The 27,299-nt window shown below is 41.3% G+C and overlaps 2 protein-coding genes across 4 annotated transcripts; one reads left to right on the top strand and one right to left on the bottom strand.

Moving 5' to 3' along the window:
* Positions 1 to 1,843: 1,843 nt before the first annotated feature.
* Positions 1,844 to 9,941, top strand: ints13 (integrator complex subunit 13). Its single transcript, XM_080886508.1, has 17 exons — positions 1,844 to 2,303; positions 3,051 to 3,284; positions 3,407 to 3,481; positions 3,608 to 3,810; positions 4,638 to 4,718; positions 4,826 to 4,916; positions 5,060 to 5,188; positions 6,401 to 6,485; positions 6,778 to 6,870; positions 7,742 to 7,831; positions 7,935 to 8,113; positions 8,205 to 8,369; positions 8,502 to 8,656; positions 8,749 to 8,979; positions 9,144 to 9,274; positions 9,436 to 9,571; positions 9,686 to 9,941. The coding sequence occupies exons 1-17, from the start codon at positions 2,256 to 2,258 to the stop codon at positions 9,720 to 9,722; spliced, it is 2,163 nt and encodes a 720-aa protein (XP_080742634.1). The 5' UTR covers positions 1,844 to 2,255; the 3' UTR covers positions 9,723 to 9,941.
* A 7,922-nt stretch (positions 9,942 to 17,863) lies between these two features.
* LOC308399424 (uncharacterized protein) lies at positions 17,864 to 26,765 on the bottom strand. 3 transcript variants are annotated; one of them, XM_080886687.1, is made up of 12 exons: positions 25,905 to 26,765; positions 24,949 to 25,146; positions 24,489 to 24,866; positions 23,928 to 24,278; positions 23,468 to 23,842; positions 22,715 to 22,917; positions 22,094 to 22,195; positions 21,155 to 21,247; positions 20,631 to 20,741; positions 20,262 to 20,385; positions 19,805 to 20,050; positions 17,864 to 19,717 (listed from the first exon to the last, which is right to left on the bottom strand). In XM_080886687.1, the coding sequence occupies exons 1-12, from the start codon at positions 26,269 to 26,271 to the stop codon at positions 18,870 to 18,872; spliced, it is 3,396 nt and encodes a 1,131-aa protein (XP_080742813.1). In that variant the 5' UTR covers positions 26,272 to 26,765; the 3' UTR covers positions 17,864 to 18,869. The 3 variants fall into 3 exon arrangements, 2 of the variants coding, with proteins under 2 accessions (XP_080742813.1, XP_080742814.1); XR_013972164.1 differs by lacking the exon at positions 17,864 to 19,717 and having other exon boundaries at positions 19,915 to 20,050; positions 20,198 to 20,385; XM_080886688.1 differs by lacking the exon at positions 17,864 to 19,717 and having other exon boundaries at positions 19,926 to 20,050; positions 20,254 to 20,385; positions 25,905 to 26,764.
* Positions 26,766 to 27,299: the final 534 nt, after the last annotated feature.

The following is a 27,299-nucleotide window of genomic DNA, read 5'->3' as shown; positions in this document are numbered from 1 at the left end:
GCCAATATTTATATGGGCTTTTTTGCCCATCCCCAGTGGCTCCCTGTGGCTTTGACTAAAACAAAAACAAAAACCCCTAGATACTATACTTAAAAATAAAAATAATAGTATTTACTTTACATTTTTTAAAGACATTAAGCTGCTATATGTTTTGTTTATTTATTAAAGTATCATACTTCTAATTTCTTTGCACAAATACAAGTTGGATTGAAAGTGTGCCCTTAGATTTTTAGGTGGGCTCTTGAAACAGGGGGCTCCAGGTAGGTGGTGGTGCATATGGTACTAAGGTGTCAGAGATGTAGCTGGGAGGAAAGGCCTTAAAAGTTCCAGTATCAAAAAGCTAAAACAGGAGTGATGTGATCTCTGAGTTCTGCACAGCCTGCACTCATTAAACTTATTCTTTTGTTTTCTTTTTCTAAAGAAAAAAAAAAGGCTGTTAGCACAATCCAGACATGATAGATCTTCAAAGTAGATCTTATTTGTGAAATATATCCTAAGATGATAAAAAAACGATTTGAAGAATTTCACGGTGTAATAATTTTTTTCTCAGGCAGTAAAAGAAGTATATAGACTCTATATTTAAAGTAAAAGTCATATATGACTTTACTGCATTATAATGCAGTAGTAGCATAAATTTATTAGCATCAAAATACGCCTACATTAAATTACAGAGGAATTTGAACAGGGAAAATTCAATTTAGGGACAGACGATTGTTAGAGAATTGTGGATCAATATGGTTGTCATTGTGTAAGATGATTAGATCTTTAGCACCTTGTTTTCTACACACACACACACACACACACACACACACACACACACACACACACACACACACACACACACACACACACACACACACACACACACACACACACACACTCACATTTCACTGATCACATCACATGCTCACAGACACATTCACTGTTGCAGATACACATGTTCTAAACTATTATAGAGCAAAACAGGGCCCGATGGCTTGGGGATAGAAGCTCCTCTTGAGTCTCTCTGTCCTTGCCCGGATGATGTGAAACTTTCTACCAGATTGCAGAAGTTGGAACAGTTTGTTGCCAGGGTGGGACGGGTCCTTCAGTATCTGCGCTGCTCTAGTCCGCGGCAAGAGGGAACCAATAAGCCGAACCAACAACCAGCTAATCTGCTGAAAGAGAAAGGGCAATTCTAATGAATATTAAACTGTCCAAACCTGATGGGGCAGCACTGGAATCAACAGACAGAAAAGAATATGCATGGCACTGTGTTGGTTAAGAAACAGAAAAAAGTAGGCCTTAAAAAGTTTATTGGAATTTGGTGACCCTGAGAACTGGTCTGTCAATGAGAATTTTAATATATCTTGAAATGCTGATTTACTCAGAAAAAACTCCAGATTTCAGGATACTTGGTCAGTTAGTCAACTTTTGAGAGCTATATAACTCATAACCTTTGAGTTATGAAATTATATATCCTTATTATATCCTTATATAGTATATATTCTTTAAGTTACATTTAAGTTTTTAACTTACTGATGATGAAAAAGCTTTTTCTTCAGTGGCTTCCATAGAAGATAGAATGAAGAAGAAGAAGAAGAAGAAGAAGAAGAAAACTATACAGTGCACATAAAAGAAGTTTCAGAAGCTTTTAGTAATGACTTTCACGTATTAACACATTCCTTACGTTCACACAAGGGATTATAAACAAAACAATGTCAGACAAGCAAAAACAAGCAAAAACAAAACAAATAGGCGGGGGAAAAAACTATGCGTGTGACTAATAAATCCAGAAGATGGCAGTAATATAGCGCCACCTCTGTGAGCTGCTTGAGAACGTCAAAGAAGAAGAAGAGGCGGAACACCTCTCAACACATTTCCGCCAATAACAAACCTGCTAGCTTGTAGCAACTTGAACTGTATTGTTTGTGCTTTTTTCCCCCAAGTGTCTGCAAAAAAATTTCTAGGCAGCGGTTGTTTGGAAGTTGGTTAATTAGAAGACGTGTTTCCTGGAATTACGCAAATGCTACCATTAACTGTTTAAACCGTCGGTCATAAACGTGAATCAGCAAATAAATGGTTGCGACTGGTGTTAGCTGACAGGCTAACGTGCTGCTCGGTGACATGCTCTTTTTAGCAGGTCGTTGGACGTTCGCATATTAATTAACATGTCCTGAAACGCGTCAGGATCATCGCGCTGCAGACGGAGAGGGGGTTTAACAGTCAGAGTGTGACCTAGAAAAATACAGATACCGGAGCTTTTCAGACGATTCATGTTGTTTCCAGACCGGGAAGCGTTACCTTCCCAAGGTTTCCACCAGGTGAGTCAAAATAAATAGCTGTAAAACGGAGGTGGAAATTGACCCAACCTGAATATGAACAGTCATAGAGATTTGTTGTAGTAATATATAATCTATGCGTACTTGGTTTAGGTCATATGAGGTCATAAATGTATTCTTTCTAAGTTTAGCGCATAGGTTTATTTCACTCCAAAGACATCTGGGTTATTTTATCTAGGCTTCTTGGGACGTTTTAACCAGGTTTTGTTTATTAGAAAGCTTGAAGAAGTGTATGTCCCAATTTAGAACCACCATCTTTGAAAAATACATCATAGCAAGTCTCAATACCTGTGAACCTATCCTTCTCACCCCTGATACTCCATCCACTCCACCCTGTCTGCACACTATTCTTCCTATTGCACTTTTAATTAAAGAAAAAAAACAAGCAGGTTGTATTGGAAAGTGTTGGACTATGTAGAACCACAATAGAGGGGTGTGGCACACTGCCTAAATGTCAAGTGTAGGTGTTTTATACTGCTGAGATGTGGTAGTTGCAAAAGCCATAGCATAATGTCCATGTTAAGGATAATAGTAGCCCCAGATCATGCCAGAAATAGACCCTTCTTGGGTTCTTCTAATCTCCTCACTGTAGGGGGTAGGTTCAGGTTGTTCCTTTAATGTGTCAGGGGCCTACATGTTTCTTAACAAAAATAAACAAACAACAAAATATATAGAGAGCTAACATTCCTGTCTGGCTCTGTTTTTCTTATGGTTTATCTCACTCTGCAGATTTGCAAAATGAAGATGTTCTCTGTGGCACACAAGACTGTCTTCGTAGTGGATCACTGTCCCTACATGGCAGAGTCCAGTCGTCAGCAGGTGGAGTGTGATGTGCTGACAAAGAGCCGAGCTCAAGGGGTCATTCCTTTGGCCCCGGTGTCAAAGTCTCTGTGGACATGTGCTGTGGAGTGCTCCATGGAGTACTGCCGGATCCTTTATGATGTTTATCCAAAGGACAAACTGGTTAGTGTCTGTTTTTTATTGTTTGTCCATCTAAGTGATATAATTATGAGACTGGGCATGCTGGATGTCCACCTTTTGATGTCATCCGTGCCACTGACATTTTCTGCCTCTTTATTTTCCAGGTTAATTACATTGTGAGTGATTCAGAGTTTCACATACTGAATAGCTGGAGGAGGGAAGATCAGAGCACTCACGAGGTAATCCACTGCACATTTAAACGGAATAAGCTGCCTGAATTGAATTAGTTGCAGTATCTAACATCAACTTTGTCACAATTTAGAGACATTTCCTTTGAACTCAGTGTCTCCCATCTTTCGTCACAGCTCATGTCAGCTCTGGCAGCTGTTGGGCCACCAAACCCTCGCGAGGACCCGGAGTGCTGCAGCATCTTGCATGGCCTGGTAGCTGCAGTGGAGTCATTATGTAAGATCACAGAGCTGCAGCATGAGAAGCGTATCGCTCTGATGGACACAGCTGACAGAGTTGCTAACAGAGGCCGTATTATCTGCCTAACTAATGCTAAAAGGTAAACAGAGGCCACGTGTTCAGTGCTTCAGCTCTTTATTTTGTTTGAGTCATAAGAATAACTTATACAACTGTATCACTGAAAACCTTGCGCAATGTGAGTTAAAGCCATAATAAAACTCTCATCTATACTTGAATGAAGGTTACCACACAGCTAATACAGTGATGGAAAGCCCATAACAGTCAGCTAGAAAAACAGTCTTTTACACGCGGGACACTAAAACATATTGGCTTCACTTATCTGCTGAAGAAGCATGTTTTACCAAATGTGCAAGACATGTTGCACTTCTGGCAAAAAGCATTGTCTGCATCAACTCTAGTGAGGTGTAACCAGGCTTTCTAAACACTTATTTTTTATTTATTTTTTGTTTCCTCATTGTCGCTAAGAGAAGAGTATGTGCTCTTCCGTCACAGGCTCAGAGAGAGAGAGAGGTTTGAATGCATCAAAACAGATGCTGAACAGTGTCTGAACTACCCTAAGTCATTTTTTTTCAAACCAGTTTTGTCAGGTAATATTTATTTAATTTTTTTAATGATAAGAATGTATCAACGGAAGAATTTTGTTTATAAAAATGGAAACTGCATTGCTTTCTCTCTGAGGTAACATAAAGTAACAAGAGTCAGTCTTAGAACCTGCATGTTCAAAAGCTGTCAGATGGATTGGAAGGAGTGCATGTCTGAGGGGGGCTTACATCGAAAATGGGTCCTTTGTCAGCAGATTTACAAACACATGTGCCTCTTTGCAGCCATGTACTCTTGTTACACTTGTCATTTTACTTGTCCATAAATGTCCATAAATTCCTGCTCTTTTTGTTTTTTGTCGTGCAGCGACACACATGTGCGCATGCTGGAAGACTGCATTCAGGAAACTATTATAGAGCAAAACAAGCTGGCAGCAGGCTCAGACAGGTCAGTACGCAGCAAAGAAAGACTTGTCCAGGTGATCCTGACTTGGTTATAAAAAGTGAAACTCTGGTATTGCTTGTAATATTAAAACTCATTGTTGTGGGTTTTAGGCTCATGGCCATCCAGCAGTGTGAGCTGGTTCTAGTTCACATCTACCCACAGGGTGAGGACACACTGGTGTCTGACCGGCCCAAGAAAGAGGTGGGTGAAAAGCTCGACAGTCAACGTTTAATTAAAATCAATCACAATAGAAAGTGAAGACGTGTTAACACTGGATTTCACCCAAACCCCATTTAATCTATCACAATCCAGCTTTTCACTGTGTCCCTCTCTTTGTGTCTCAGATCTCTCCTCTGCTCACCAGTGAGGTGCACAGTGTTCGAGCTGGGAGGCACCTGGCCACCAAACTCAACATTTTGGTCCAGCAGCACTTTGACTTGGCCTCCACCACCATAACGAACATCCCCATGAAGGTAAAGGCCATCTTCGTCCTGCCTTTTATCTGCTCTTGCACATCTTTTGCCAAAATGTTGATTAAAATAACATGTTTGTCTTTCCATTCTGCTAGTATAGAAATCTTTTTTTAGAATACAGTGCACTTCTCACTTTTTTTTTTTTTTTTTTTTTTATTGGACTGATTGGTTTTATTATTTTTTTATCCTCTTTTCTCACTCATATCCACATTTTGTTTCTTTGCTTGCTTATAAAGTGTGAACCCTTGCTTCACTAAAATAACCCAATGCACTCTAGTCGCATCTTTTGTTTGATCTCATCTGCATGTCGATGTGACTGTGAACCTGCTGCTGGTTTCATGCTGTATTTTCTGTTTTGCTAGCCCACATTAAATGTTTGCGAACAGGTTAGTACTCTGATCACACACACATCAAACTGAGGAAGGGGGCAGAGTTTGCATCATGTAGTGTGTATATTTTGAGCGTTAGGGTCATGAATTTATCCTGATGTGTCAGTTGGATCAAGTAAAGGACGGGCAACTCTGGTCTCATGTGGACTTACAAAGTTCAAATGTAGTTTTAAAGGGATTTGATTTGTGGGGAAATCTTTTTGGTCTGATTGTAGAGATTATTTTTATGACAAAAACTAAAAACTTCAGAATTTGTTGCATTCAAGTGTTCATAAGTGGAAACATCTGTGACCAGCGTTGCCTCTTCTGATTTATTAAATTCTGTCAATGTGTAGATGCCCTAAAAGTTTATCAGACTTCCCCTGCTCTCTATCCACCCCTTGAAAACGGTCTCTCTTCCCGAGATCTTCCATTTAGTGTCTCAGTGTGTTCCATTGTGCTTTCTTTTTTTTCTTTTTTTTTGTAACTAGTTTTTGAGCGCATCTATCCCCTCAATCTGGATTCCAGCTTTTCCAGCTATCCATGTACTGACTTTTTTTTTCAAATTGATAGTAGTGTTGCCCATATTCAGAAGTAAACAAGTCCTATTATCAAAACAAACCTTTTAAACACATCAAAGCATGTTTAAACTGAATAATTTCTGCTTTAAAATTTGGGTCATTGAATGAACCAACGTTTTTCCTTTTACTTTGTTTATCGTTTTGCCCTTTGGGACATGAAATCAGCAGTGTTGATGTGTGTTTGTGCATTTGTGTGAGTTTGAACCTTTTAGGAGCTGACTTCACGCTGACCTTTGTTTGTTAATGTCTCTGTGGGTGGACAGGAAGAGCAGCATGCCAACACATCGGCTAATTATGACGTTGAGCTCTTGCATCACCGAGACGCCCACCTCGAGTTCTTTAAAAGTGGTGAGTGCCCACGTTACAGGTCTGCCTAGCTCTAAATGAGCCAGTTAAACAGGTCAGGAGGTTGAAACTGTTGTTTTCCCATTGTAAGAAATGCTGTTGAAACCTCCAAACCCTGCTACACAAAGTAGAGTATTTCAGAAATCTTGCAAGAATTAGGTGGAGCGTGTGCGTCCTAGCTTTAGTTGGGAGGCGAGGTACAAGCTGGACAGCTCAATGGGCTCCTTGTTGGTGTTTTGAGTTCTTAATCTTCGAAATAAATAAAATATGTCAATGTTGTGTTTGTGTTGTGTAGGAGACTTACACATGGCGGGGACCAGCACTAGAGAAAATGGACTCAAGGAGACGGTTACGTTAAAATGGTGTACTCCACGAACAAACAGCATAGGTGGGAAAAATTGCAACAAAGAATAACCTCACTCATTCTTCATTTAAAATGTTTTGCAACACCATCCATTGTTTTTTTTTTTTTTTTTTTTTTTTAAATCTCATAAACCTATAAGTTATGTACAAAAGTACACAGAAAAAATACCACGTTTAAACTGAGACATGGTACTGTCTCTTCAAATGAATTCGCTCATTTTCAATTTGATGGCAGCAACACGTCAGTGATACTTAAAAGAACAAGCTGTTTTACAGCTATTTATTTTAACTGACTAACAGGTCAATTTTCAGAAAAATTGTAAAAACCTCCACAGTACGTAAGAACAAAAACATTCCGAAAATGTGGAGAAATCTCTGTGCACAAGAGACGAGGCCCTCAGGAACGCCACTGGTTATCAGCCTTAGGCCACGGTTTCTTGAGTTAGAATATTTATCCTCAAGTCTAATTTAAGCAGCGACATTTGTTCAGTTTATAGTTTTAATGTATTTGTTCTGTTAATTTGCAGGCTAGGTATACACAGTATATTGGGATTGTGGGCTGATATTAGCATTTAGGCAAATAAAAAGGCTTTTAGTGATGACAGTGGCTGGTCCTAATATGTTGTCTCAGTGATTTAGAGCTGGAGAAATCAATAAGAACAGAACCATAAGAAACAAAGAAAAACAGAACAGTATCTGACCAGAATTGTACAACCTATGCATCTCTGTTACAGTGTCCTTCTGGGATCTTGTTATAAAATAACAATAATGGTTGTAATAGACAAATAGTTACCATCTAGGGTAAAAAAAATGAGTCATCAGTGAAGGAGGCATTGTTCATGTTTTATGTTGTAATTAATGGTGATCAAAAGATCAGTTTTTTTTTTCCACTTCAGAGCTACATTACTGCACAGGAGCCTATCGCATCTCCCCCACAGATGTCAACAGTCGTCCCTCGTCATGCTTGACCAATTTTCTCCTTAATGGTAAACTGGATTCATCACAATTTGTTTATTTTTTGTGTTGAAGTCCTATTTTTTGACTGTTCCTGCAAACCGCTGATTATTCCTGTTGATGTGCCGATAACAGGTCGGTCCGTGTTGCTGGAGCAACCGAGGAAGTCGGGTTCAAAGGTAATCAGCCACATGCTCAGTAGCCACGGAGGCGAGATTTTCCTGCACGTGCTCAACAGCAACCGCTCTACCCTAGAGGACCCGCCCTCCATCAGCGAGGGCTGCGGAGGCCGTGTGACAGACTACCGCATCACTGTATGTACAGCTCCCATCAGCTGTTCAGAAATATTCAGCAAAGTTGATCTGATGCTAAATGTTTTTTGTTTTTTTACATTTTTTTCATCAGGATTTTGGTGAATTTATGAGGGAGAACCGGCTCACTCCTGTGTCAGAATCTTCCCACGATCCCTCAGGGAAGCTGCCAGCTGAGAGGGCCAAAGCTCAGCTGGAGCGCCACACTCGATACTGGCCAATGATCATCTCCCAGACGACCATCTTCAACATGCAGGCAGTGAGGCACCATCCAGGAATACTAGTCTTCCTGATTATCAGTGTTCTTTCTTATTTCTACCAAAGATTTGTCTTTTTCCAGTTGGCCCACATCCCCCTTTAGCACACGTCTGTGTTGTTTTTGCTCTATTAGGTGGTTCCTCTGGCTAACCTGATAGTAAAAGAGACTTTGACAGATGAGGATGTTCTCACCTGCCAGAAGACCGTTTACAACCTGGTAGATATGGAGAGAAAGAACGACCCACTCCCCATTTCCACTGTAGGATCTAGAGGCAAAGGCCCCAAGAGGTATTACCTCAGTTTTGATCATTTTACACTCCCCAGTCCTGGCTTACCAGCGGAAATCAGCATTAATATTTCCACATAATTATTATCTCCAGGGATGAGCAGTACCGCATAATGTGGAATGAGCTGGAAACATTAGTGAAGACTCACGCCGGGGCGACTGACAGGCACCAGCGAGTTCTGGATTGCATCATCGCCTGCCGCAGCAAACCTCCAGAGGAGGAGGACCGGAAGAAGAGAGGGAGGAAGAGAGAGGAGAGGGAGGACAGGACAGAGAAAAATGGCAGCAAGGAGACAGACGACAAAAGCTGGCAGGACTCGGAGAGGTCAGTAGTGCCCGAGAACCTTCAGTTTGTTTTAGGAAAAATAATTTCGTCTATCATTTTTCCATGTGGATTCACAGCTTATTTTTATTGAGCTTATTGGATACAACAGAGAAGAAAGAGATAAAAGAACCTAACTTTGTGATGTATGCTCCTCTGTCTCAAAGACTAAAGGGATTGATGGATAAAGATGAGCAGGAGTCGGAGGTCATCAAGGATTCCCCAGATTCCCCAGAGCCGCTCAACAAAAAGCCTCGCTTAACCTCAGAGGAGATTCAGCCTCCAGAAAGAACGAAAGGTACCAACAGTTGACACCTGACCTCCTTTCATAATACCATACAGAAGCGCGGATACATTTTCACTAATTTATTGACATTTTATCACAGTATAAGGCACATTTTTAAAAGAAAATAACACCACACAAACTATTTGTATGTTTTTGATTCGCTGTCTTTGCAGGTCCTGTCTCACTCCTCACTATGTGGAGCAACCGAATCACTGCAGTCAATTCCAGGAAGCACCAAGAGTTTTTTGGAAGAGCCAGTTCTGTGAACAGCAAGTTCGAGTTGTACCAGCACCTCAAAGATGAGAATGGGTGTGTTCAGTCATCTGTGAAAGTGTCATTATGCTGAATGAATACCATTCTTGTTAGTGCGGTTTGTGTTCATGCTCAGGATGTAAAAAAACTTGACACTGTCCTTGCTTACAGGATGGATGTTCATGAAAATGGGAAGGCCACCAGATGATGTTTCCACAGCTCCAGCTCAGCCTTTCTGCAGATGAGATTTTGGACCACAGTGATTTTAAGACTGCCCAAAAAAGGACATCAAATTAAAAGAGATGGTGAACTCTTAACAAGGAATTTCTAATTTTTTTACTCCTAATTTTGTAGTTATGCTGTTCACATGTTGCGTAACACAATAAAAACTGCCAGTAGAGAATGTTGCTGTTGGCTTTTGCACAAATCATGCTCAGTTTTATCTTGTCATTACTTCATTTGTCTATAGAGTATTTTGTTTTTCATTGAGGAAAGATGTCTGCAGTGTTCAGTGTAAGAATCTAAGTAGGAATTCATAAATGTGTGTAACCGTCTGTAAAAGCCAAAATCAGAATAGAATTTGGCCATCTCATTTCTAGGTCATCTCCTTCAAAAAGCTCTGGAAAATAATTTTAGATTTCTCTCTGGAAATCAGGCTCTGACCACTTACACTTTGCCAGAATACCGAACCGGCGACTTGAATTTAAACCAGAGGAAGAGCAGGAAAGTCAAAATGAGAAAAATCCTAAAAGAAGAATGGGTCCTGGGAGTGTTTTAGCTGTTGGATTTGCACTTAAAAAAAACCCCATTCATTCGAAACAACCTGCACATAAAGACTGCCAGGCATTAGGAAAAAGTGGAAGACCACATAGAGGATTCACACAAGAGGGATGGTGTCACAGATATGGTGACATTATCGGTTTAAAGAGGTTATTTAAGTGTTGATTCATGAATCACTGATCTTTTGTGATGGGGAGCATTCATTCTCTGAATTCATGGATTTATTTGTGGAACTCATTGCAAACCACACAGTCTTTTTATTTGATTAGTGTGGTTAGTCTGATTTGGCCCATTTCTCACAGGCTGTAATATCATAGAAATGAACTTTTAAAGAATCTAGGTTATTTATGCAGCAGTAATGTGGTGCAGATCCAAGATCAGAGGTGGCAAGTTGCTCAGGCCATGTCTGTCTTGGGCCACAAGGAAGAGATCCTGAGGTGCAACTTGGAGGTCCACTTTTAGAGAAGCGCCATGTATCACCAAACCATACAAAACTAGCCAGGCAGCCACAGAGCATCCACCTTATCTACTTTTGGATCCAAAAAGGTTTCGGGGGGATTGTGAAGTGAAAGGGGAAAAAGTGGTGGAACCGACTGCAATGCTGTCAGTGGGAGCGTACGAGATTATGTTCTAGGTTTCATTAAACACAGAAAATAATATTTATGTGAATATGAAAATCTCTGTGGAGAACATGAATATTTAATGGCCGTTTCAAAAGGCATGAGAAAGTGGGCATGTTTGGGTTTTGGACTGCTGTTGGACTAAAACTATCGAGGGGGAAAAAAAATCTGTCATTTTAAGCCTCAACAGTTGCGCTGACACATGTCTTATATTTACTACAGCAGCATTTGTTCTTCATGTCGGAAAACTGAGACATCTCAGGCATGATTGGATAGTTAAACTTCTTTACACTGACGGAAAAAAGAGTTTCACCGGACCAGCCGGTTGAAGACCAAAGAGGCTGCACGAGTTTGACGTCTCTCCTCTGAGACTCAAGCCATTTAAAGGAGGTTTGATGAAGAAATGCTAATTGGCAAGACATATATTACAGTAATAGTGACCTGAAGGTGAACGCGCGCAAAGCTACTGGTCCGGACGGGATTCCCGGCCGCGTCCTCAGGTCATGCGCGGCTCAGCTGGCTGGAGTGTTCACACACATCTTCAACCTTTCCCTCTCTCTGTCTGTAGTCCCAGCCTGCTTCAAAATGGCCACCATCGTCCCTGTACCCAAATCCTCCACCATCTCCTCATTGAACGACTGGCGACCTGTAGCCCTGACCCCCATCGTAAGCAAATGCTTCGAGAAGCTGGTCAGGGACTTCATCTGCTCTGCACTACCCGACTCACTGGACCCTCTACAGTTTGCATACCGCCACAACAGGTCCACTGATGATGCCATAGCCCTGACACTACACACTGCCCTGTCACACCTGGAGAAGAGAGACACGTATGTGAGAATGCTGTTTGTAGATTACAGCTCAGCATTCAATACCATCGTTCCCTCGAAGCTGGACAGGAAACTGCAGGATCTAGGACTGAGCAGCTCCCTCTGCAGCTGGATCCTTAGCTTCCTGTCTGACAGACGCCAGGTGGTCAGACTGGGCAGCATCACCTCATCCCCCATCACACTGAACACTGGTGCTCCACAGGGGTGTGTACTGAGCCCTCTCCTGTACTCACTCTTAGGGCTGCCACGATTTGTCGACTAGTCACGATTACGTCGACTATCAAAATCGTCGACGACTGATTTAATAGTCGACGCGTCGTTTGAAGCTTTGTAAGATCACAAAAGACGCAGGAATAAGTGGCAGGATTTAAGAGTGTAATAACGGACTGAAACAGAAGATGGCAGCATTGCATGTACAAGGATGTCAGCTACCGTTAAACCCTGAAGAAGAAGAAGAAGCAGCTGTGTCCCAGAATTCATAGCGCGGCCCAGCGCAGTTTCCAACAATGGCGGCAGTTAGTTAGTTTTAATGTTACTCTTATTATTCTTTCTGGGTCACAAAATAAACGTTTAACATATTTTCAGGCGAGAATGTAGCTGTGTAAACCTCAAATATCTGCTCAGTTTATCAGGACACCACATATTTTCAAAAGCGCTCCTACGTTTTCGGAGACATCTGTTACCCACTAGCTCGTTAGCGAGCCGGGGGCTAGGCTCACTAGCGCCGTGAGAACACCGGACTCCCCGCAAATCGTTTTCAAACCCACCGCCGTCTTTCGCTACTCAGGTTAAATATATATGAGTCACTTAGATAACTTAAAATGTTATTGTTTGGCTTTTTTTTTGTATTTTATTTGTTCCTGAGTAAATCAGTTTGTCTGAGATTAAAGTTATAGTTTTTACACAGCTGAATAAACGTCAAGCAGACAACTGATTATCAGAAGTGTGAGATGCTCCAGAATATACTCCAGTGTCCTGTTATATTTTAGATAGCAAGGAGTTTATTAAACTTCACCGAAACAATCTGCAAATTTCATTAAAATTTAATAAACTATCATCTTGTCTTTATTTTTAGTTAGCACAGACCTTAAACACTTAAAGCTGTAAGCTAATGATAGTTATATAAGAGCAGATGCTGCTGGTGCAGTAAGCTGTAGTTTTACGTCCAATGGATGATGATCTGATTAGTCGACTAATCGCAAAAATAATCGGTGACTAGTCGACTATCAAAATAATCGTTTGTGGCAGCCCTACTCACTCTACACCTACGACTGCACAGCCACTAACAGCTCCAACATCATTGTGAAGTTTGCGGACGACACTACAGTGGTGGGTCTTATCACCAACGGTGATGAGACGGCTTACAGGGAGGAGGTCAGCGCCCTGACCCACTGGTGTCAAGACAACCATCTCACCCTCAACGTCGCAAAGACAAAGGAGTTGATAGTGGACTTCCGGAGGTGCAGAGAAGTACACACCCCCATCACCATCAACGGCGCTGCTGTGGAGAGAGTGAGCAGCTTCCGGTTCCTTGGAGTACATCTGGCTGAGGATCTTACGTGGTCAGTACACACAAACAAAACAGTGAAGAAGGCGCAGCAGCGCCTCTTCTTTCTCAGGAGACTGAAAAGATTCGGCATGAGCCCCCGCATCCTCAGGACCTTCTATCACTGTGCCATTGAGAGCATCCTCACTGGATGCATCACCACCTGGTATGGCAACAGCACCGCCTACAACTGCAAAGCTCTCCAGCGAGTAGTGCGGTGCTCTGAACGGATAATTGGAGGTGAGCTTCCCTCCCTCCAAGACATCTACAGGAAGCGCTGCCTGAGGAAAGCGTGGAGGATCATCAAGGACTCCAGTCACCCCAGCCATAAACTGTTCAGACTGCTTCCATCAGGAAGGAGGTTCTGCAGCATCCGGTCCCGTACCAGCAGACTGAGAGACAGCTTCTTCCACCAGGCCATCAGACTGCTGAACACGTCATAGACACCTCAGCTTCACTACTGGAACTTTAACATTATGCACTCCATACTGTATATAAATGCCACTTGTTTTGCACATATTCAACTCTGTATATTTTATATATTTTATTATTATTATTATTATTATTATTTTTTTTTTTTTACTATTTAATTTGTAAAAATGTGTATACACACACACACACACACACACACACACACACACACGTAGGAAAATATTTAGTATACACATCCAGAAATGCATACACTATTATATATTGTACATATATTTATTAGTTTCAGGTTGGCCATTCTTGTATTTTGCTCGTTTGTGTTGTTGTGTTTGCACATCTCTGTTGCTTGTGGGGCTCGCACACAAGAATTTCACTCGCATGTGCTGTGCCAGTGTGCCTGCACATGTGATGTGACAATAAAAGTGATTTGATTTGAAGCCCTGAATTTAACGTCTGTGTGCAACAACAGAGATGATAGTATTTGAGAGGGGCTACAGTTAATACCACATTTGGAACAGCAGATGTCTCAGGCTGTTCACTGAAAACGCCAGGCTCTGGGGGTAAGTTGGTTTAATTGTCCTCTATCAGGCCTTCCACTCTGTACATGGCTGATTTTGAGATTAAAGGCTCCAGCTCAGTTTGTCTAGACACGTTCAGCTGATCTAATAATGTGGGCAACGACGCATCCCGAACATCAAATCCTGATTTGTCCCAGATGAAACTGAGGATACATTATGAATTGTATCAGAGTGCTCATCTGGAAACAGTTGAGTAGGTGGTACATTGTTTTATGATGACAGTGCCTGTCATCCTCTTTTGAAAGTAGATGAGAAGCAGACAGGGTCTGTGAAGGGTGGATTTGGCAGTGTTTTAGTCTTTGGAGAGAAAATGCAACACTTCAGCTCAGCCCCCTACAAACAGAAAGAGTGTAATATTATATTTAACCCTGGAATTTAGACTTTATAGAGTCAATGTTTTTACATAAATTAACACAGAGAAATTGCTTTTAATTCATCTCGTACACCTTGAGTGATTTTTGGAGCGTTCCAGCTGTTTGCTATTTCATCAACTGCTCTCATTTTTTCTTTGGAAAAAAACGAAAAAAAAATTAGCTCAACTTATTCCAACATGATCGTACTGTTCATTCACTATTACAGGTTTCACAGCATAGGTTAACTATCATTTTATAACTATTTATTTTATTATAAATCAACATTGAGAAAGACTGCCATCTGTTATTCACCAACAAAATGTTTGCTGGGAAGTGTTGGAAGATATTTTGTCACTCCTTTATTTTTCTTTCCCCCTGGCAAACATTTCAATGTTGAATAACTGTAGGCTGTTGGTCTGCTGACATTACCACAACGTCGGTTCAAGGTGGTCATCCACCCATCCATCCATCAAAATTCCCTAACTCTCATGCTGCCATTATAATTACTAGAATAACAACTCAGAGGTGCAATCATAGCTTAAAAAGTGACTGTGTTAGTGTGGTGTTGTAATCAATCTTTATGTGATTCTCAATAAAAAGGCAAGACTCTTAACACAGTGATCTGTTTTCCACGTGTCCTATGCTTGTCGTATTTTTCTGACTACATTAGGCCACATATGTCCCTCCATTCATTCATCCAATGAGCTCCATTCAGCTGTGGGCTCTCTTTCAAACAAGGTCAAGTCATTACAACATATGATCTGAATGACTAAGAACCCGGAACAATCCTACATAGTCATATAGATGTCAACAGCAGCACACTTACCACGTGATTGGCTCTCTGAGTCAGTGTGGTTTGTTCTGTAAGATTCTGTCTAGAGGGGGGTTTCCATCTTATGAGGTCTCGGGGTCAGACAAGTGGTGAGCGGTTCTCCGCTGATCGCCCTCTGTGGCAGCTTGGAAGTAAGAGGTTGAGGTCAGCGGCAGTGAGGGGTGAATACTGTGTGGTCTACAGGATGGAAACAGTGTTGAGAGAGCTTTGGTATTGCAACTTTCCCAGTCATTATATGAGTCTTGGACTTTGAAATTGGAAACTTGAATTCCTGCCTTTTGGGTACATTTAGGTACAAAAAAAAGAAGCAAATATCTTGGGTCTATAGTGTGACTGCAATTTCTTCTGTGCAATAAGCTGGCTGATTAAGAGTTCTTATATTTGCGTGGACAGTGTATGTTGGCTTAGCTAAATCAGACAGTCATTCCTCATCTTAGCAATGAGAAGGCCCCAGAAGCTGAGCAACCCAATCTCCCATGGCATCTTGCTTCTCAGCAAGCTCACCTTGCCTATAAACTCGGGGTTTCTCTTGTTTTAGTAAGTGAAAACAGGGGGACAAAACTGAGGAGCAAATGCAGGCATAATTCAAGAGTCGCAGAATGTCGGCCCAGACGATCCTCTCCCTCTCAAAGCAGGACAAAATGTCTCTATTAGAGACGGAGGCAAAACAAACTTATTTTTATTGACTTTAAATATCTCTGCCAATATTCCAAAGATAAAGTGATGCTACTAAAAAGGATTTTATAATTTCCCACCCTCTTACCATGCTGAGCTCTTCTCAGTCACTCTTTTGTTCAGCATTAGCTGATAAAAGTGGGCAGTGCACTTCTCTCCATTGCAAGACACTTTCATGTGGTATCCCGCAATCCTTTATCAAAGGCAGAGCAGATAGGCTGTTGGTTTATTGACTGAATATCATCTAGTGGGTCAAAGTGTTATTTCCATCAGCCAGTGATAGCTGGAGGTCAAAGGTAAACTTGATGTTTAGCAGTCTGGGAGACCAACACTTCTGGTTTCAAACCTCCTGGTGATCAGTTAATCAATTAACAGCACCTGGCTGCTACTTACCCTCTTAATTCCTGTGGAAGCAGTAAAGGTGTACCTATTAATTATTTATACTGCATTTAACGCCCATCTACTTGAAATTATATCAAGAAATATTAAATATATGGTTGCTTTTTGGTTTGAGTTCTTGCGTAAACAACATTGATCATACAAACTACACTTACCATGGTTATGTTAAGTATGACATGTATTTGTGTGTCTGTCTTTATGTAATGGTCGTGTAGCCCAGTTTCTGGAAATAAGCAGAATGCGTAGGAGGTGCCAGGTGCTGCTCAACATTTTCTAAAGACCACACAGGTAAATAAAAATAAACAGTCTTATAAATCTGTAAGCAAAACAGTTCCTTCCAATATTTTTCATGAAAACATCATTTCTTTCAACTCCTAATAAAATCCTTTTTGGAGTTCATGGCTGCGACTGTATATTCCACTGGCTAAAGATGAGACGAATCTGTCTTGTGTGGATGCTTCACCACATTTGAGGCTGTAATATCTTCAAGAATGTGATTTACAAACAGGTGGGTATCAGTTTTTAACATGACCAGTATTTGTGGTATGGTTTGGGGGTTTGGTAATTTTTCATAATGGGCAAATTGAAAAATGTTGCAGCTCTGTTGTGTCAAATCAAGAGTCTTCATATGCATTGCTGCTACAGCTTCTATATCTATTCCCAATGTCACCCATAAACATCCATAAATCTAAATTTTAGGCATCAAAAAACTGGATTGTTGTGGTGGTTAAGGTTTCAGTCATCCTGTGTGGACTGATGGGAGCAGGCCTTGCTATGACAAGTTCCGTTCATCTGTTCTGGATCGTCAATGCAGACGTTTTGTATTCAATGAGTCCCTCCCCCCCCCAGGTGATATGTATATTCTTCTTACCCTGCTGGGTGACCCGGTACTGGGCCTGTTGTGGCTTTGTGTTGGGTGTATTGCTAAGAACTCTGGGTGGGGAACCTCTGATAGGCCTACCTTACGTCCTGCCTCTGCCATGGGACAACATCCAGGAGGACGGCCACCAATATCACCTGTTTTCTTTTCGCACTGCCATTATGCTCATCAACACTGGAACTATTTTACTAATATCACAGCTCACTGAGTGGCTGTATGAGAAGAGCTTTCTGAAAACGAATCCTCATACCGACTACAACATAAACTACACAGCACCAGTCCTGGTGTCTCAGTGTCTCACTGATCCTCTTAAAAGCACTAAAGAAAGGGAAAATTGTTGTGATGCAATTTTCATGGCAGGAAATAAGCACAAGTGGAAAACAGGCCTCTGAAATAAATCATTTGGAGACCTAAGAGTCACATATGTTTCACATTTTTCAAACTGCTAAAATTTATTAATGTTTTTATTATACAGATTAATGTTTCAGAACGACATTTGGTTGTGCATTGTGAATTTCTTTGTGTCTTGTTTTCCTTTGAAAATGTGTTGATGAGACAAAGAGAAGCAGCGGATCAGACGTTGAACCAGAGATCAAGAACATCTGTGGAGAATCTTGATTTAGATATTAGATAGTTGACTATTTAGAGATTTTGTTCTTATAATTTGGCTGAACTTACCTTCTGATAACTATACACTTATGAACCCAAATAAAATTGAGATTTAAACTTTTGTTATTTGATTTTTACTCAAAGTAGCAACAGCTACTTTTCATTAACAAATAACTTCAGTTTGTAGCTCACACAAACTTTTAAAGTTACCTGTGTGCTAACTGGACTGTTTATGGAATATTAGCTTTACATAGTTTTCAAAAACATTTGCCTAAAACCCAACAGCTCCCCAGTTTGAGACCAGGAGGAGACACAAAATGTGCCCTCTGTATTACAGAAGTAGCCGAAAGAAACACAGAGTTACATCGTTTCCAACAATTAAGCTGGTTCTTTAAGCAATAGTGGAGTTATATAAGTGAATGAGAACTTTTAAACTCAACTGCTGAAACTAAAATATTTTACACTGCCATTTTTTTAAAGGAGACCTATTATGCTCATTTTAAGCTCCATATTTTTTATCATAGATACTGTTAGAGCAGCTTTGAATGACTTGTAGTTGAAAATATACATTATATATCTCTGTGCAGCCTCTTAGTTTAGTCACTGTTAGCTCTCTGTTGGCTCCTCTGACTGTTTGCCCCTTGTGGGTTTGCTCTAAATGACATCATAAAGATCCAAGAGAGGAAAAAAAACCCCATTGGTGCAAGCCAAGCATTTATAGCAGTCTAAAGCCTGAGGTTTTGGCTTCTTTGTCTGTTTGAACGCTGACCTCACAACTTGAAAATTTGGACAGAAAATAAGTGGTAGCATAATAGGTCCCCTTTAAATCATTTGTGAGTCTCAGCATGTGTTTTGAAAGTTTCCTCTTGCCGGAATATTTTACCACACTTCAAACACTGGAAAGACTTTTTGCTTGAGTGTATCACCAGGTGTCTTTTCTGTGCTCTCAAAGTGCGGAAGGACTTCGGACACAGCGAGCACCTATAAGGACTCTCCCCCGTGTGCTGGCGGGTGTGAACAGTCAGCAGGCACTTTGCGATGAAGCCTTTCCCGCAGTGTTTGCACGTGTACGGCCGCTCGCCTGTGTGAAACCTCATGTGAAGCCTCAGCTCCCCAGAGGACAGAAAAGCCTTCCCGCACTCGGTACACAGATAGTTCTTTTCCCCTCGGTGCATGCGCATGTGTCTCGACAGATGCTGGATTGATGTTTTTCCGCATATGGGACATTTGTATCGGCGGTCTCCTGTGTGTATACGGACGTGCAGAGCAAGGATATTTGAAGACCTAAAGCCTTGACCGCAGTACGAACACAGATATGGAGTCTCGCCTGTGTGAATCCGACGGTGCACTGTCAGCGACCACTTGGAGGAGTACTTCTTGTCACACTTGTCACAGTGGAATGGAAGAGTGTGTGTTTTAATGTGGCTGGTTAGGGCTGATACATCCTTAAAGACCTTCCCGCAATACTCACAAGTGTCCGTTATCCTCCTCATCTTAGGAGTGAACGTTTGATCTTTGACTCTCTGAAAGACGCAGTCTTTCCCAGGATCTGTGATGGGATTAGATTCCTGGATCAGATGCTCTTCTCTGATGTGCCTGAGAAGTCCTGACACATGGCTGTCAGAGTAGGGACACAGAGAGCAGGTCTGCAGCTGCAAAGGTGCACAATTTAAATCTGAAAATGGGAAGATAATGAGGACTCATAAGAATGTGGAAATTCAATGGAAAACAGTTATTCTCAAAGGCGTCAGTGCTTGCATACCTGAGCAGTATGAAGATGCCATGCCATCACTTTGTTCATGTTTTAACTTTAGGCCTTTAATTTCTTTCTCACAGCCCTTCACAGGTGCTTTGCAATCAGCTGGCTCTTCAGCCTCGCTGTAATCAGACTGTCTTTCATCTTTGCTGCTTGAAAGCTCATCCAGTTGTGCTGAAACATGCTGGAAGTTTCCTTTGGGATTAAACAACAGCTTTGGCAAAAACATATTCTCGTCAGCCTGAGAACAGCCTATGAGAGACAGAAAAACTCACATTAAATACTGATGTGCAGCCTTCCTAATACAAGTTTTGTTGTATTCCAATAGATTTAACTTCTGAATAGTTTTATTTCCAGGCTGAAAATTTAAAACTTGAGTTAATTTTGAAGCTTATTTACTTATCAACAGTTTAGCAAGCCCAGTCAGCTGATCATATTTTAACCAGGGTAGTAACCTATTCACATTTGCTTCCGTTTCCTGACTGTTGCTGATGGAAGTTCAGTAGCGCCTTCAGCTGATCAGGTTCCAGAATAAGCCGTGCACATTCTTCTGTGACAGAGGGAGCGGAGCTGAGCCACTGTGCAGTCTGTGAAAGGTTTGCAAAACACTTCATGAGAATGCGGTGCTGTCCCGTATTCAGTAAGTGAAAATAAAATAAAAAAATTAATTAATTAATTAATAAAAAAAAAAAAGAGAGAATGCGGTGCACAATCAACAGAATAAAGCATGCTGACACATCGCTGATCAATTTGTATTCAGTAGTTTGCTTAAGGTCATGGAGCACTACAGTGTGTGTGTATTGATATGAAAGACCACACATTTAAACCTTACCTGTCTAATATCAGGGATTGGTAAGAGATTATCCAGCCTGGAGATGAATTTCCACACCAAAGCTTGCAATGTGACATCATACTGTTTGCCATAGTATATGGAGAAGACCTCCTAGAACAAATGGGAAAAAGGTCATTTCATCTCACTTTACCAAATTTGAAACAACTCTCCAACTCAGATTTGTCCAGTGGATAAACCCTTCTTCACAGGAATTTTGCAAAATGTCTGGATAATCCAGTTAATCAAGATAATCTAGTTTTCTAGTTAAAAAAAACATCATTCTTCCATAATGATAGCAAGGACTGGAAATCTTTGTGTAATTCCTATTAAGACGTGTATCTTTGTCCTGGATGTTTTTCATGAAAGTCTGAGATGGTAAAGTGGAAAGAATTGAACTAACAAACTGAAACATGAACTTGTTGCAAAAACTGAAATGGAAAAAATAGTTGAGCTCTTTCTTCTCAAATAAAGTTCACTCATTACATATTTTTCAATTATGATAACTGTGTTACTGTGCGTCTCACCTTATAAAACCTCTGTCTCTCCTCTGGGTCCTCCAGTATGGCATGAACAACCTCCACAAAGTTGGACTTTGAATTTTCCAACTCGGTGGCATCCTGTCAAATGGTGTCAAAGACAAACATGTTTAACATGTATATGCTGGGTTCTTTAAACATAAAAAATTGTAATCATTTGATAATTGATAATGGAGTGTGAGAAATGTGCTGAGATCTGGTCAATGTGTATTATAGCTGAAGGACACAGCCCACAGTCTCAGGATTAAACATTTGGAGGCTACTTTTAATTTGTACAGAAATATTAAATAAACAGAGTTTTCAATTTGAATATGTGAAAGTAAACTAGGATTTTAAAAAACAAACAAACATCAAAAGAGTTTATTCAAAGCTCAAAAGCTCAGTGAAACATCAGTAATAAATATGCTATGAAAAAAGCAGGGAAAAAAATCAAAGAAGCTCAGCATAACTGAACAAACATGGGACCAACGCTCAGGCGAAGTATAGACTAGCCCTACTTTTTAAATGTTCAAGGGGGTTAAGGAAGGAATGTTACTTAATTTGAGCAGGCAAAGAGCAAAGGTGCAAAATAGGGGTGCAAAGACTGAATGAATGCATGTTATACACATGTTAATTTACCATTTGATAACAACGGGGCATCCATTTAATGACCACTGTGCTTGCAAAATGGGAAATCGAAATAACTAATGCGACTACTTCTTTGTTGTTTGCTTATTTTCATATTTCACTAAGGTCAGTTGAGAAACACGATTGTTTCTGATTTAAAAAACATGTTGCTCAAAGTTACTAAAAGCTCAAGGCTTTCAGAAAAGAGCTGGAAGCCAACCTAATTTCATCATTTGTGCTAAATTCTTTGGTAAAGACGTTTTTAAAAGTCTGAAAGAACATAAAATGTATACAGAGTGAAACTGTACCTGAGAAACCTACCTCCTGTTCACAGCTTAAGGTGAGGTCTCGGATGACATTCAGGTGGGGCTGGATATTCAGCAGGTCAGTCGTGTTCTCGTTGAGACACAACTCCAGCACAAGCTGAAAGAGACATTTTCAAATGCTAATTAATGATCTACACTATCCATCCATCCATCCATTCACTTCCGCTTATCCTTTTCAGGGTCGCGGGGGGTGCTGGAGCCTATCCCAGCTGTCATAGGGCGAAAGGCGGGGTACACCCTGGACAGGTCGCCAGTCTGTTGCAGGGCTAACACATAGGGACAGACAACCATTCACACTCACATTCACTCGCACATTCACACCTAGTGACAATTTGGATTAATCAATTAACCTATCCCCACAAGCTGCATGTCTTTGGACGGTGGGAGGAAGCCGGAGTACCTGGAGAGAACCCACGCAAACACGGGGAGAACATGCAAACTCCACACAGAAAGACCCCGGCCTGATGGTGGAATTGAACTCAGGACCTTCTTGCTGTGCGGCAACAGTGCTAACCACCGTGCCACCGTGCTGCCCTTGATCTACACTAATTAAGTATTTTTCCCCTTAGTTTGTTGTTGAATATTCATAAAATATACTCTAATGTGGGCCTCTCACCCTGGCTCTCAGTCTGAGTAGGAGTTGCACTCTCTCTCTGGTTGTCAGCAGCTCTGGAGCCACCTCCGTCACTAACTTCACCAGCTCCTCCACCTTTCTGTACTGCGCCACATTACAACACTGAACCACCTGCCAGGCAAAGGCGCACATCAGTCGCAGAGTTGGAACGAGGAGGCACAACGAGGAGACGGACAAACGGCAACCTGCAGAGAGAATAAGAAAGACTGAAAAATCTAAATTAACAAACAAACGAAATTGGCATATTTAATTATCAAGCTATTATTTTGTGTCTGTAAAGTCTAAAAAGAGCATGTTTTAAATTGCAGGAAGTGAAAGCGGAGTTAGTGGATTGAGAAAAGGTTAGTTGATGTGTATGAAAGCAGGGGGGGGGCTTTGAGATTTGCTCCCTGGCTTGTTTTTAATTATTACCGTGTTACAACAAGGTTGTTTGGAATTCACAGGGTGAATGCTTTGCAGGAATGCAGCGTTGAGTTTCTATTCATGGATCCTGCATAGTTTAGGTGGAGCTGATCTTGCTTAAGAGGTGTCTTCAGTTGTGGAAGGTCATTTAATCCGTAAACAATTAATTGTAAAAATAACACAAATATTTGATCGTACTGTAACTCACTTTACTGAAAGCTACAGCAAATTTAGTCATCTTGGCTGCGATAATCCCTTCCACACAGAGACCCACATCCCATCATGTTTACTGCAGCTGCCACTGTAAAGTGAATAAACAGGAGCTCATTTTACCCTCCGCTGTGTCAGGTAGGCTCTGCTGTGATGTCTGCAGAGATGCACGCTGTGAATCTCTGACTGGTTTAGTTTCAGTCTCTGTCTTGCTGCGACTGAGGACTTTATCCATGATGGCAAACCATCTGCTTTTTTGCTTTTCCGGGTCTTCCTGTGCCTTGATCCTTCTGTACTTTTGTGTCAGGAGTGCTATTTTCGACCTGCATTGACTCGTGGTCTTATCAAAACCCTGAGTGGCGAGCTCGGAGCTCAGCTGAGCAAAGGCTCTCTCGTTTCTCGGATTTGATCGAAGCTGCTCCTGGATGCTTTCCTCTGCCCATCGACTGAGCAGAACTCTGACTTCGTCTGGTGTCCAAACAGCCCGCAATTTATCTGCTGGAATCAAAAAAAGAATATAGCAACAGATCAGCAAATTTTTTTCTGCACAAAACTATTTATTATTACGTTTTAAACAACTTACCATCCACGTGCTCATGTTCTGTTGATTTAGGCTTTTTCTGCACAACGCATAAATTCACCTCTTTCAAAGTTGCTCCATCAGCGTCAAAAACACTATCCAAAATAGCAAACCAGTCGCCTTTAACAACTCCATATAGCTCCATGTGCTTAATTTTTTTGTACTCCTCTTTAAGCTCATTCACTTTGACGCTGCACTGACGTGGTGTCTTGTTAAACCCCACCAGTGATAGCTCACTGCTGAGGTACGTGAAAACCTGATCGCTCGCTGCGGTGAGAAGCTGTTTCTGAATGTTTGGTTGTGCCCAAAGTGTCACCAGCACTTGGACTTCATCAGGCAACCACAGCGTTTCATCTGAAAATGCACAGAAATTTAAGAATAAAAAAAAGTGCATGAATTATGACTTATGTTTACCTAAGAAACACAAAAATATTATTTATTATAGAATTAAAAGTAATCAATTTGAGAGATAACTTGTCAAAACCACAGTTATGAGGACACAGTTAGGTCAATAACTACTCTTAATGGTAGGAGTTATTTCATAGTAGTTTATTTCCAACTTACCATCTGTATCCACATCCAGGGCAACGGCCTGTACAGCTAGGGAGTGCACTGTAGAGGAATTCTGCACTGTCTGTGAACGCTTTGCTGTGAGAGCCTGGGAACTGAGGACTTCATCCATAATGGCAAACCACACACTGCTGCTTCCACCCCTGTATTGGCCGTTCTTGATCCTCTTGTACTCCTGCTTTAGCTTTTTGATCTTCTCCCTGCATTTCTTTGGTGCTTTGTTAAAACCGAGCAAGGCCAGTTTGGAACTGAGACAAGTGTAAACTTTATTATTTCTCACGTTGAGGAGAAGCTCCCGTTGAACCTCGGGGTTTGCCCAAAGCGTCAGCAATGCTTGGACCTCTTTACTCGACCAACAACACAAGGGGGTGTCTGTGAAAGTAACAGAAAATTATTTATTCAAGCCGTAAAGCAGCCTTACTTACTAAATATGTTTGGCTTGATAACTACTTGCCTTTGATTGACGTTTGTACAGCAGTGGAGGTGACTGGATTGCTTGTAGAAGGACCATCAAATTCATGAAGCTGAACAGAATAGAAAGAAGATACTTGTGGAATCCCTGCAGGACAAGCTTTTGGTCTGGGCAGAGTGAGTTGCAGTGAATGGGTGGATGTCGTACAGCTTTCTGAAGTGTCTGTTACAGCGGGTGGACCTTAAAGAGACAAATAACTAATTAAAATTGGCAAAACTGGGAAGTTAATGTGTTATTCAGTACTGTCCAAAAGTCTTGAGCCACCCTCAGTTTCTTTGTTTTTCTATGTAAGTGCCTTCTCTCTCAAATTCACGCACATTCATAGTCCGATGGATGCATCGGAGAGCAACTTGGGGTTACTCCAAAGACATTTGGCATGCAGACTGAGGATTGATCATTAGAAAGAGTAGTAGCTCTACCTCATGAGCTACAGGCACCCCATATAAGGCATAACAGAGTTTGTACAGTTCTAAGGTGCTTGAAAGTCAATATTTGATATGACCATCTTTATTCCTCAACACACCTTTTACTCTCTTACGCAAGCCTTCTTTTGGAAATTAAATGAAGAAAAAAACTTTTCCTCTGAATATGGTCAGGTCTGGATTCAAAATAAGTGAAAAAGCAGCCAGTGCCCAGAGAAAAAGTTCAGAAAACCTGGAAAACTGTTGCTAAAGACCACTTTTTAAAAAAAATTAAGAGGTGAGGAGTGACTCAAGCCTTTTGCACAGTAATGAGCAGCAAAAACATTAAACAGAAACTATAACAAAACAGCTTGCATCAAGTTCAACAGCTCAGTATACTAAAATACAATATAACATACAAAAACAAACTAAACAGAGTAAAATAGAGAAGAGAAGCAAGAATCCATATAAAATCTAACTGCTGTTAGTATTTGCTGTACTTTGCATCTGTATTTAATTTATTTCTCTCCAACTTACTTGCTTCCACATCAGGAACCATGACTTCCAGTACCACAGAAGACGGCCGCTCTCTGCTCTGTGTCCGGGCACTCTTGTCACCCATGATAGTGTCCATAGCATCATACCACCTGAAGGTCTTTGTGACTGCCTCACTCCTTTCACCGTGTCTCCTCGTGTTTCTGTATTCCTGTTTAAGTTTCTTTATCTTGGCTCTGCACTGTTTAGCAGAGCGGCTTATTCCCAGAGCAGCCAACCTGCCTGACATCTCCCTGTAAACGGTCTCGTTTCTGAAGGATTCCTCCAGGTCACGCTGGATTTTCTCCTCTGACCACACACCGATAAGCGCTTGGGTCTCTTCATGAGACCAGTGCACCAGCGGCTCCATGATCTCTCCTTTCTTGCAGTTCAGAAATCCAGAGCAACTAAGAGAAGCTGGAATGTTTTCACTTTTTTTTTCAACATGGCGCTCCTTCCTCCTGTCGCCTAAATGACGTCACTTCATTGGAGCCAGTGAAGTGGAGCGTTGCCTAGATACGGCTCGGCTGAGGGCGGAGATAGTGGTTGATTACGGTTTGGCTCGTATAGCGGACCAGAGGCGTGCCATCCTGGGCCAGTGGAAATGCGCGGTTAGGTGCCACATTGGTGACGGAAACCGCCCCGTAGTTATGGACTGAACTGAGACCAGTGTTGCCAACTTAGCGACTTTGTCGCTATATTTAGCGACCTTTTTTCTAAAAAGCGACTAGCGACAAATCTGGCGACTTTTTCTGGTGTTATTGGAGACTTATTTATGACGACTTTTTGGCGTGAAAGCGCATATCGCTCTTACTCTCAATAAGCAGCGGGTGCTGCTGCGGTGGGCACCTCGCCCGTGCCAAAGCTCACAGGCCAAGGATAGTCCTCCCCCAGCGGCTATCAGGGCAGGAGATGTTCACACCTATGCGTCCAAACTGCAAATGAATCGCGCATGAGCGAAGCCGCTGCTCCCGCACTGACTGTAATGCAGTCAGTTCTTCTTTTACTATTATGTTGTTTTGTGGACCACAAGGTTTATAACTACTTATAAACACACACACACACAAGGTAACGCCACCAGAGTGCCTATTTCGGGTCACTTTTGCCGGTCCAAGCCCGGAAAAGGAGCAGGGTTGGAATTGTTACATTAAAAAAAACCAATAATTGCTAAAATAAATTTAATTTGTAGTTCTAAATAAATTATAAATGCATTTAAGACGTTTTTTTTACTGACTTTATGTCTCTTCCACGATATTATTTCTCTCTCCAACAGGGTAGGTTACAATACATTAGCATGACCAATTATATTAGCATGACCAATTATGCTAATTAGATGACGATGACGTCATTTAGCGACTTCTAGCGACTTCTAGGACAGCCAATAGTGATTTCCCTTAC

The sequence above is a fragment of the Rhamphochromis sp. 'chilingali' genome (assembly GCF_963969265.1).
Source record: "Rhamphochromis sp. 'chilingali' genome assembly, chromosome: 7".
Classification (NCBI taxonomy): Eukaryota; Metazoa; Chordata; class Actinopteri; order Cichliformes; family Cichlidae; genus Rhamphochromis; species Rhamphochromis sp. 'chilingali'.
The sequence above is the reverse complement of the archived record's forward strand: the minus strand, read 5'-3'. Positions and strand labels throughout refer to the sequence as shown.

Coding starts and splice junctions, on each gene's coding strand:
- LOC308399424 (XM_080886687.1), bottom strand. CDS start 26,271: ATGGAGCCGCTGGTGCACTGGTCTCATGAAGAGACCCAAGCGCTTATC. Junction 24,867..24,948: donor TGTACAAACGTCAATCAAAG/GCAAGTAGTTAT, acceptor TTACTTTCACAG/ACACCCCCTTGTGTTGTTGG. Junction 22,196..22,714: donor TACTCAGACTGAGAGCCAGG/GTGAGAGGCCCA, acceptor TGTCTCTTTCAG/CTTGTGCTGGAGTTGTGTCT.
- ints13 (XM_080886508.1), top strand. CDS start 2,256: ATGTTGTTTCCAGACCGGGAAGCGTTACCTTCCCAAGGTTTCCACCAG. Junction 3,811..4,637: donor TGCCTAACTAATGCTAAAAG/GTAAACAGAGGC, acceptor TTTGTCGTGCAG/CGACACACATGTGCGCATGC. Junction 8,657..8,748: donor AGAGGCAAAGGCCCCAAGAG/GTATTACCTCAG, acceptor TATTATCTCCAG/GGATGAGCAGTACCGCATAA.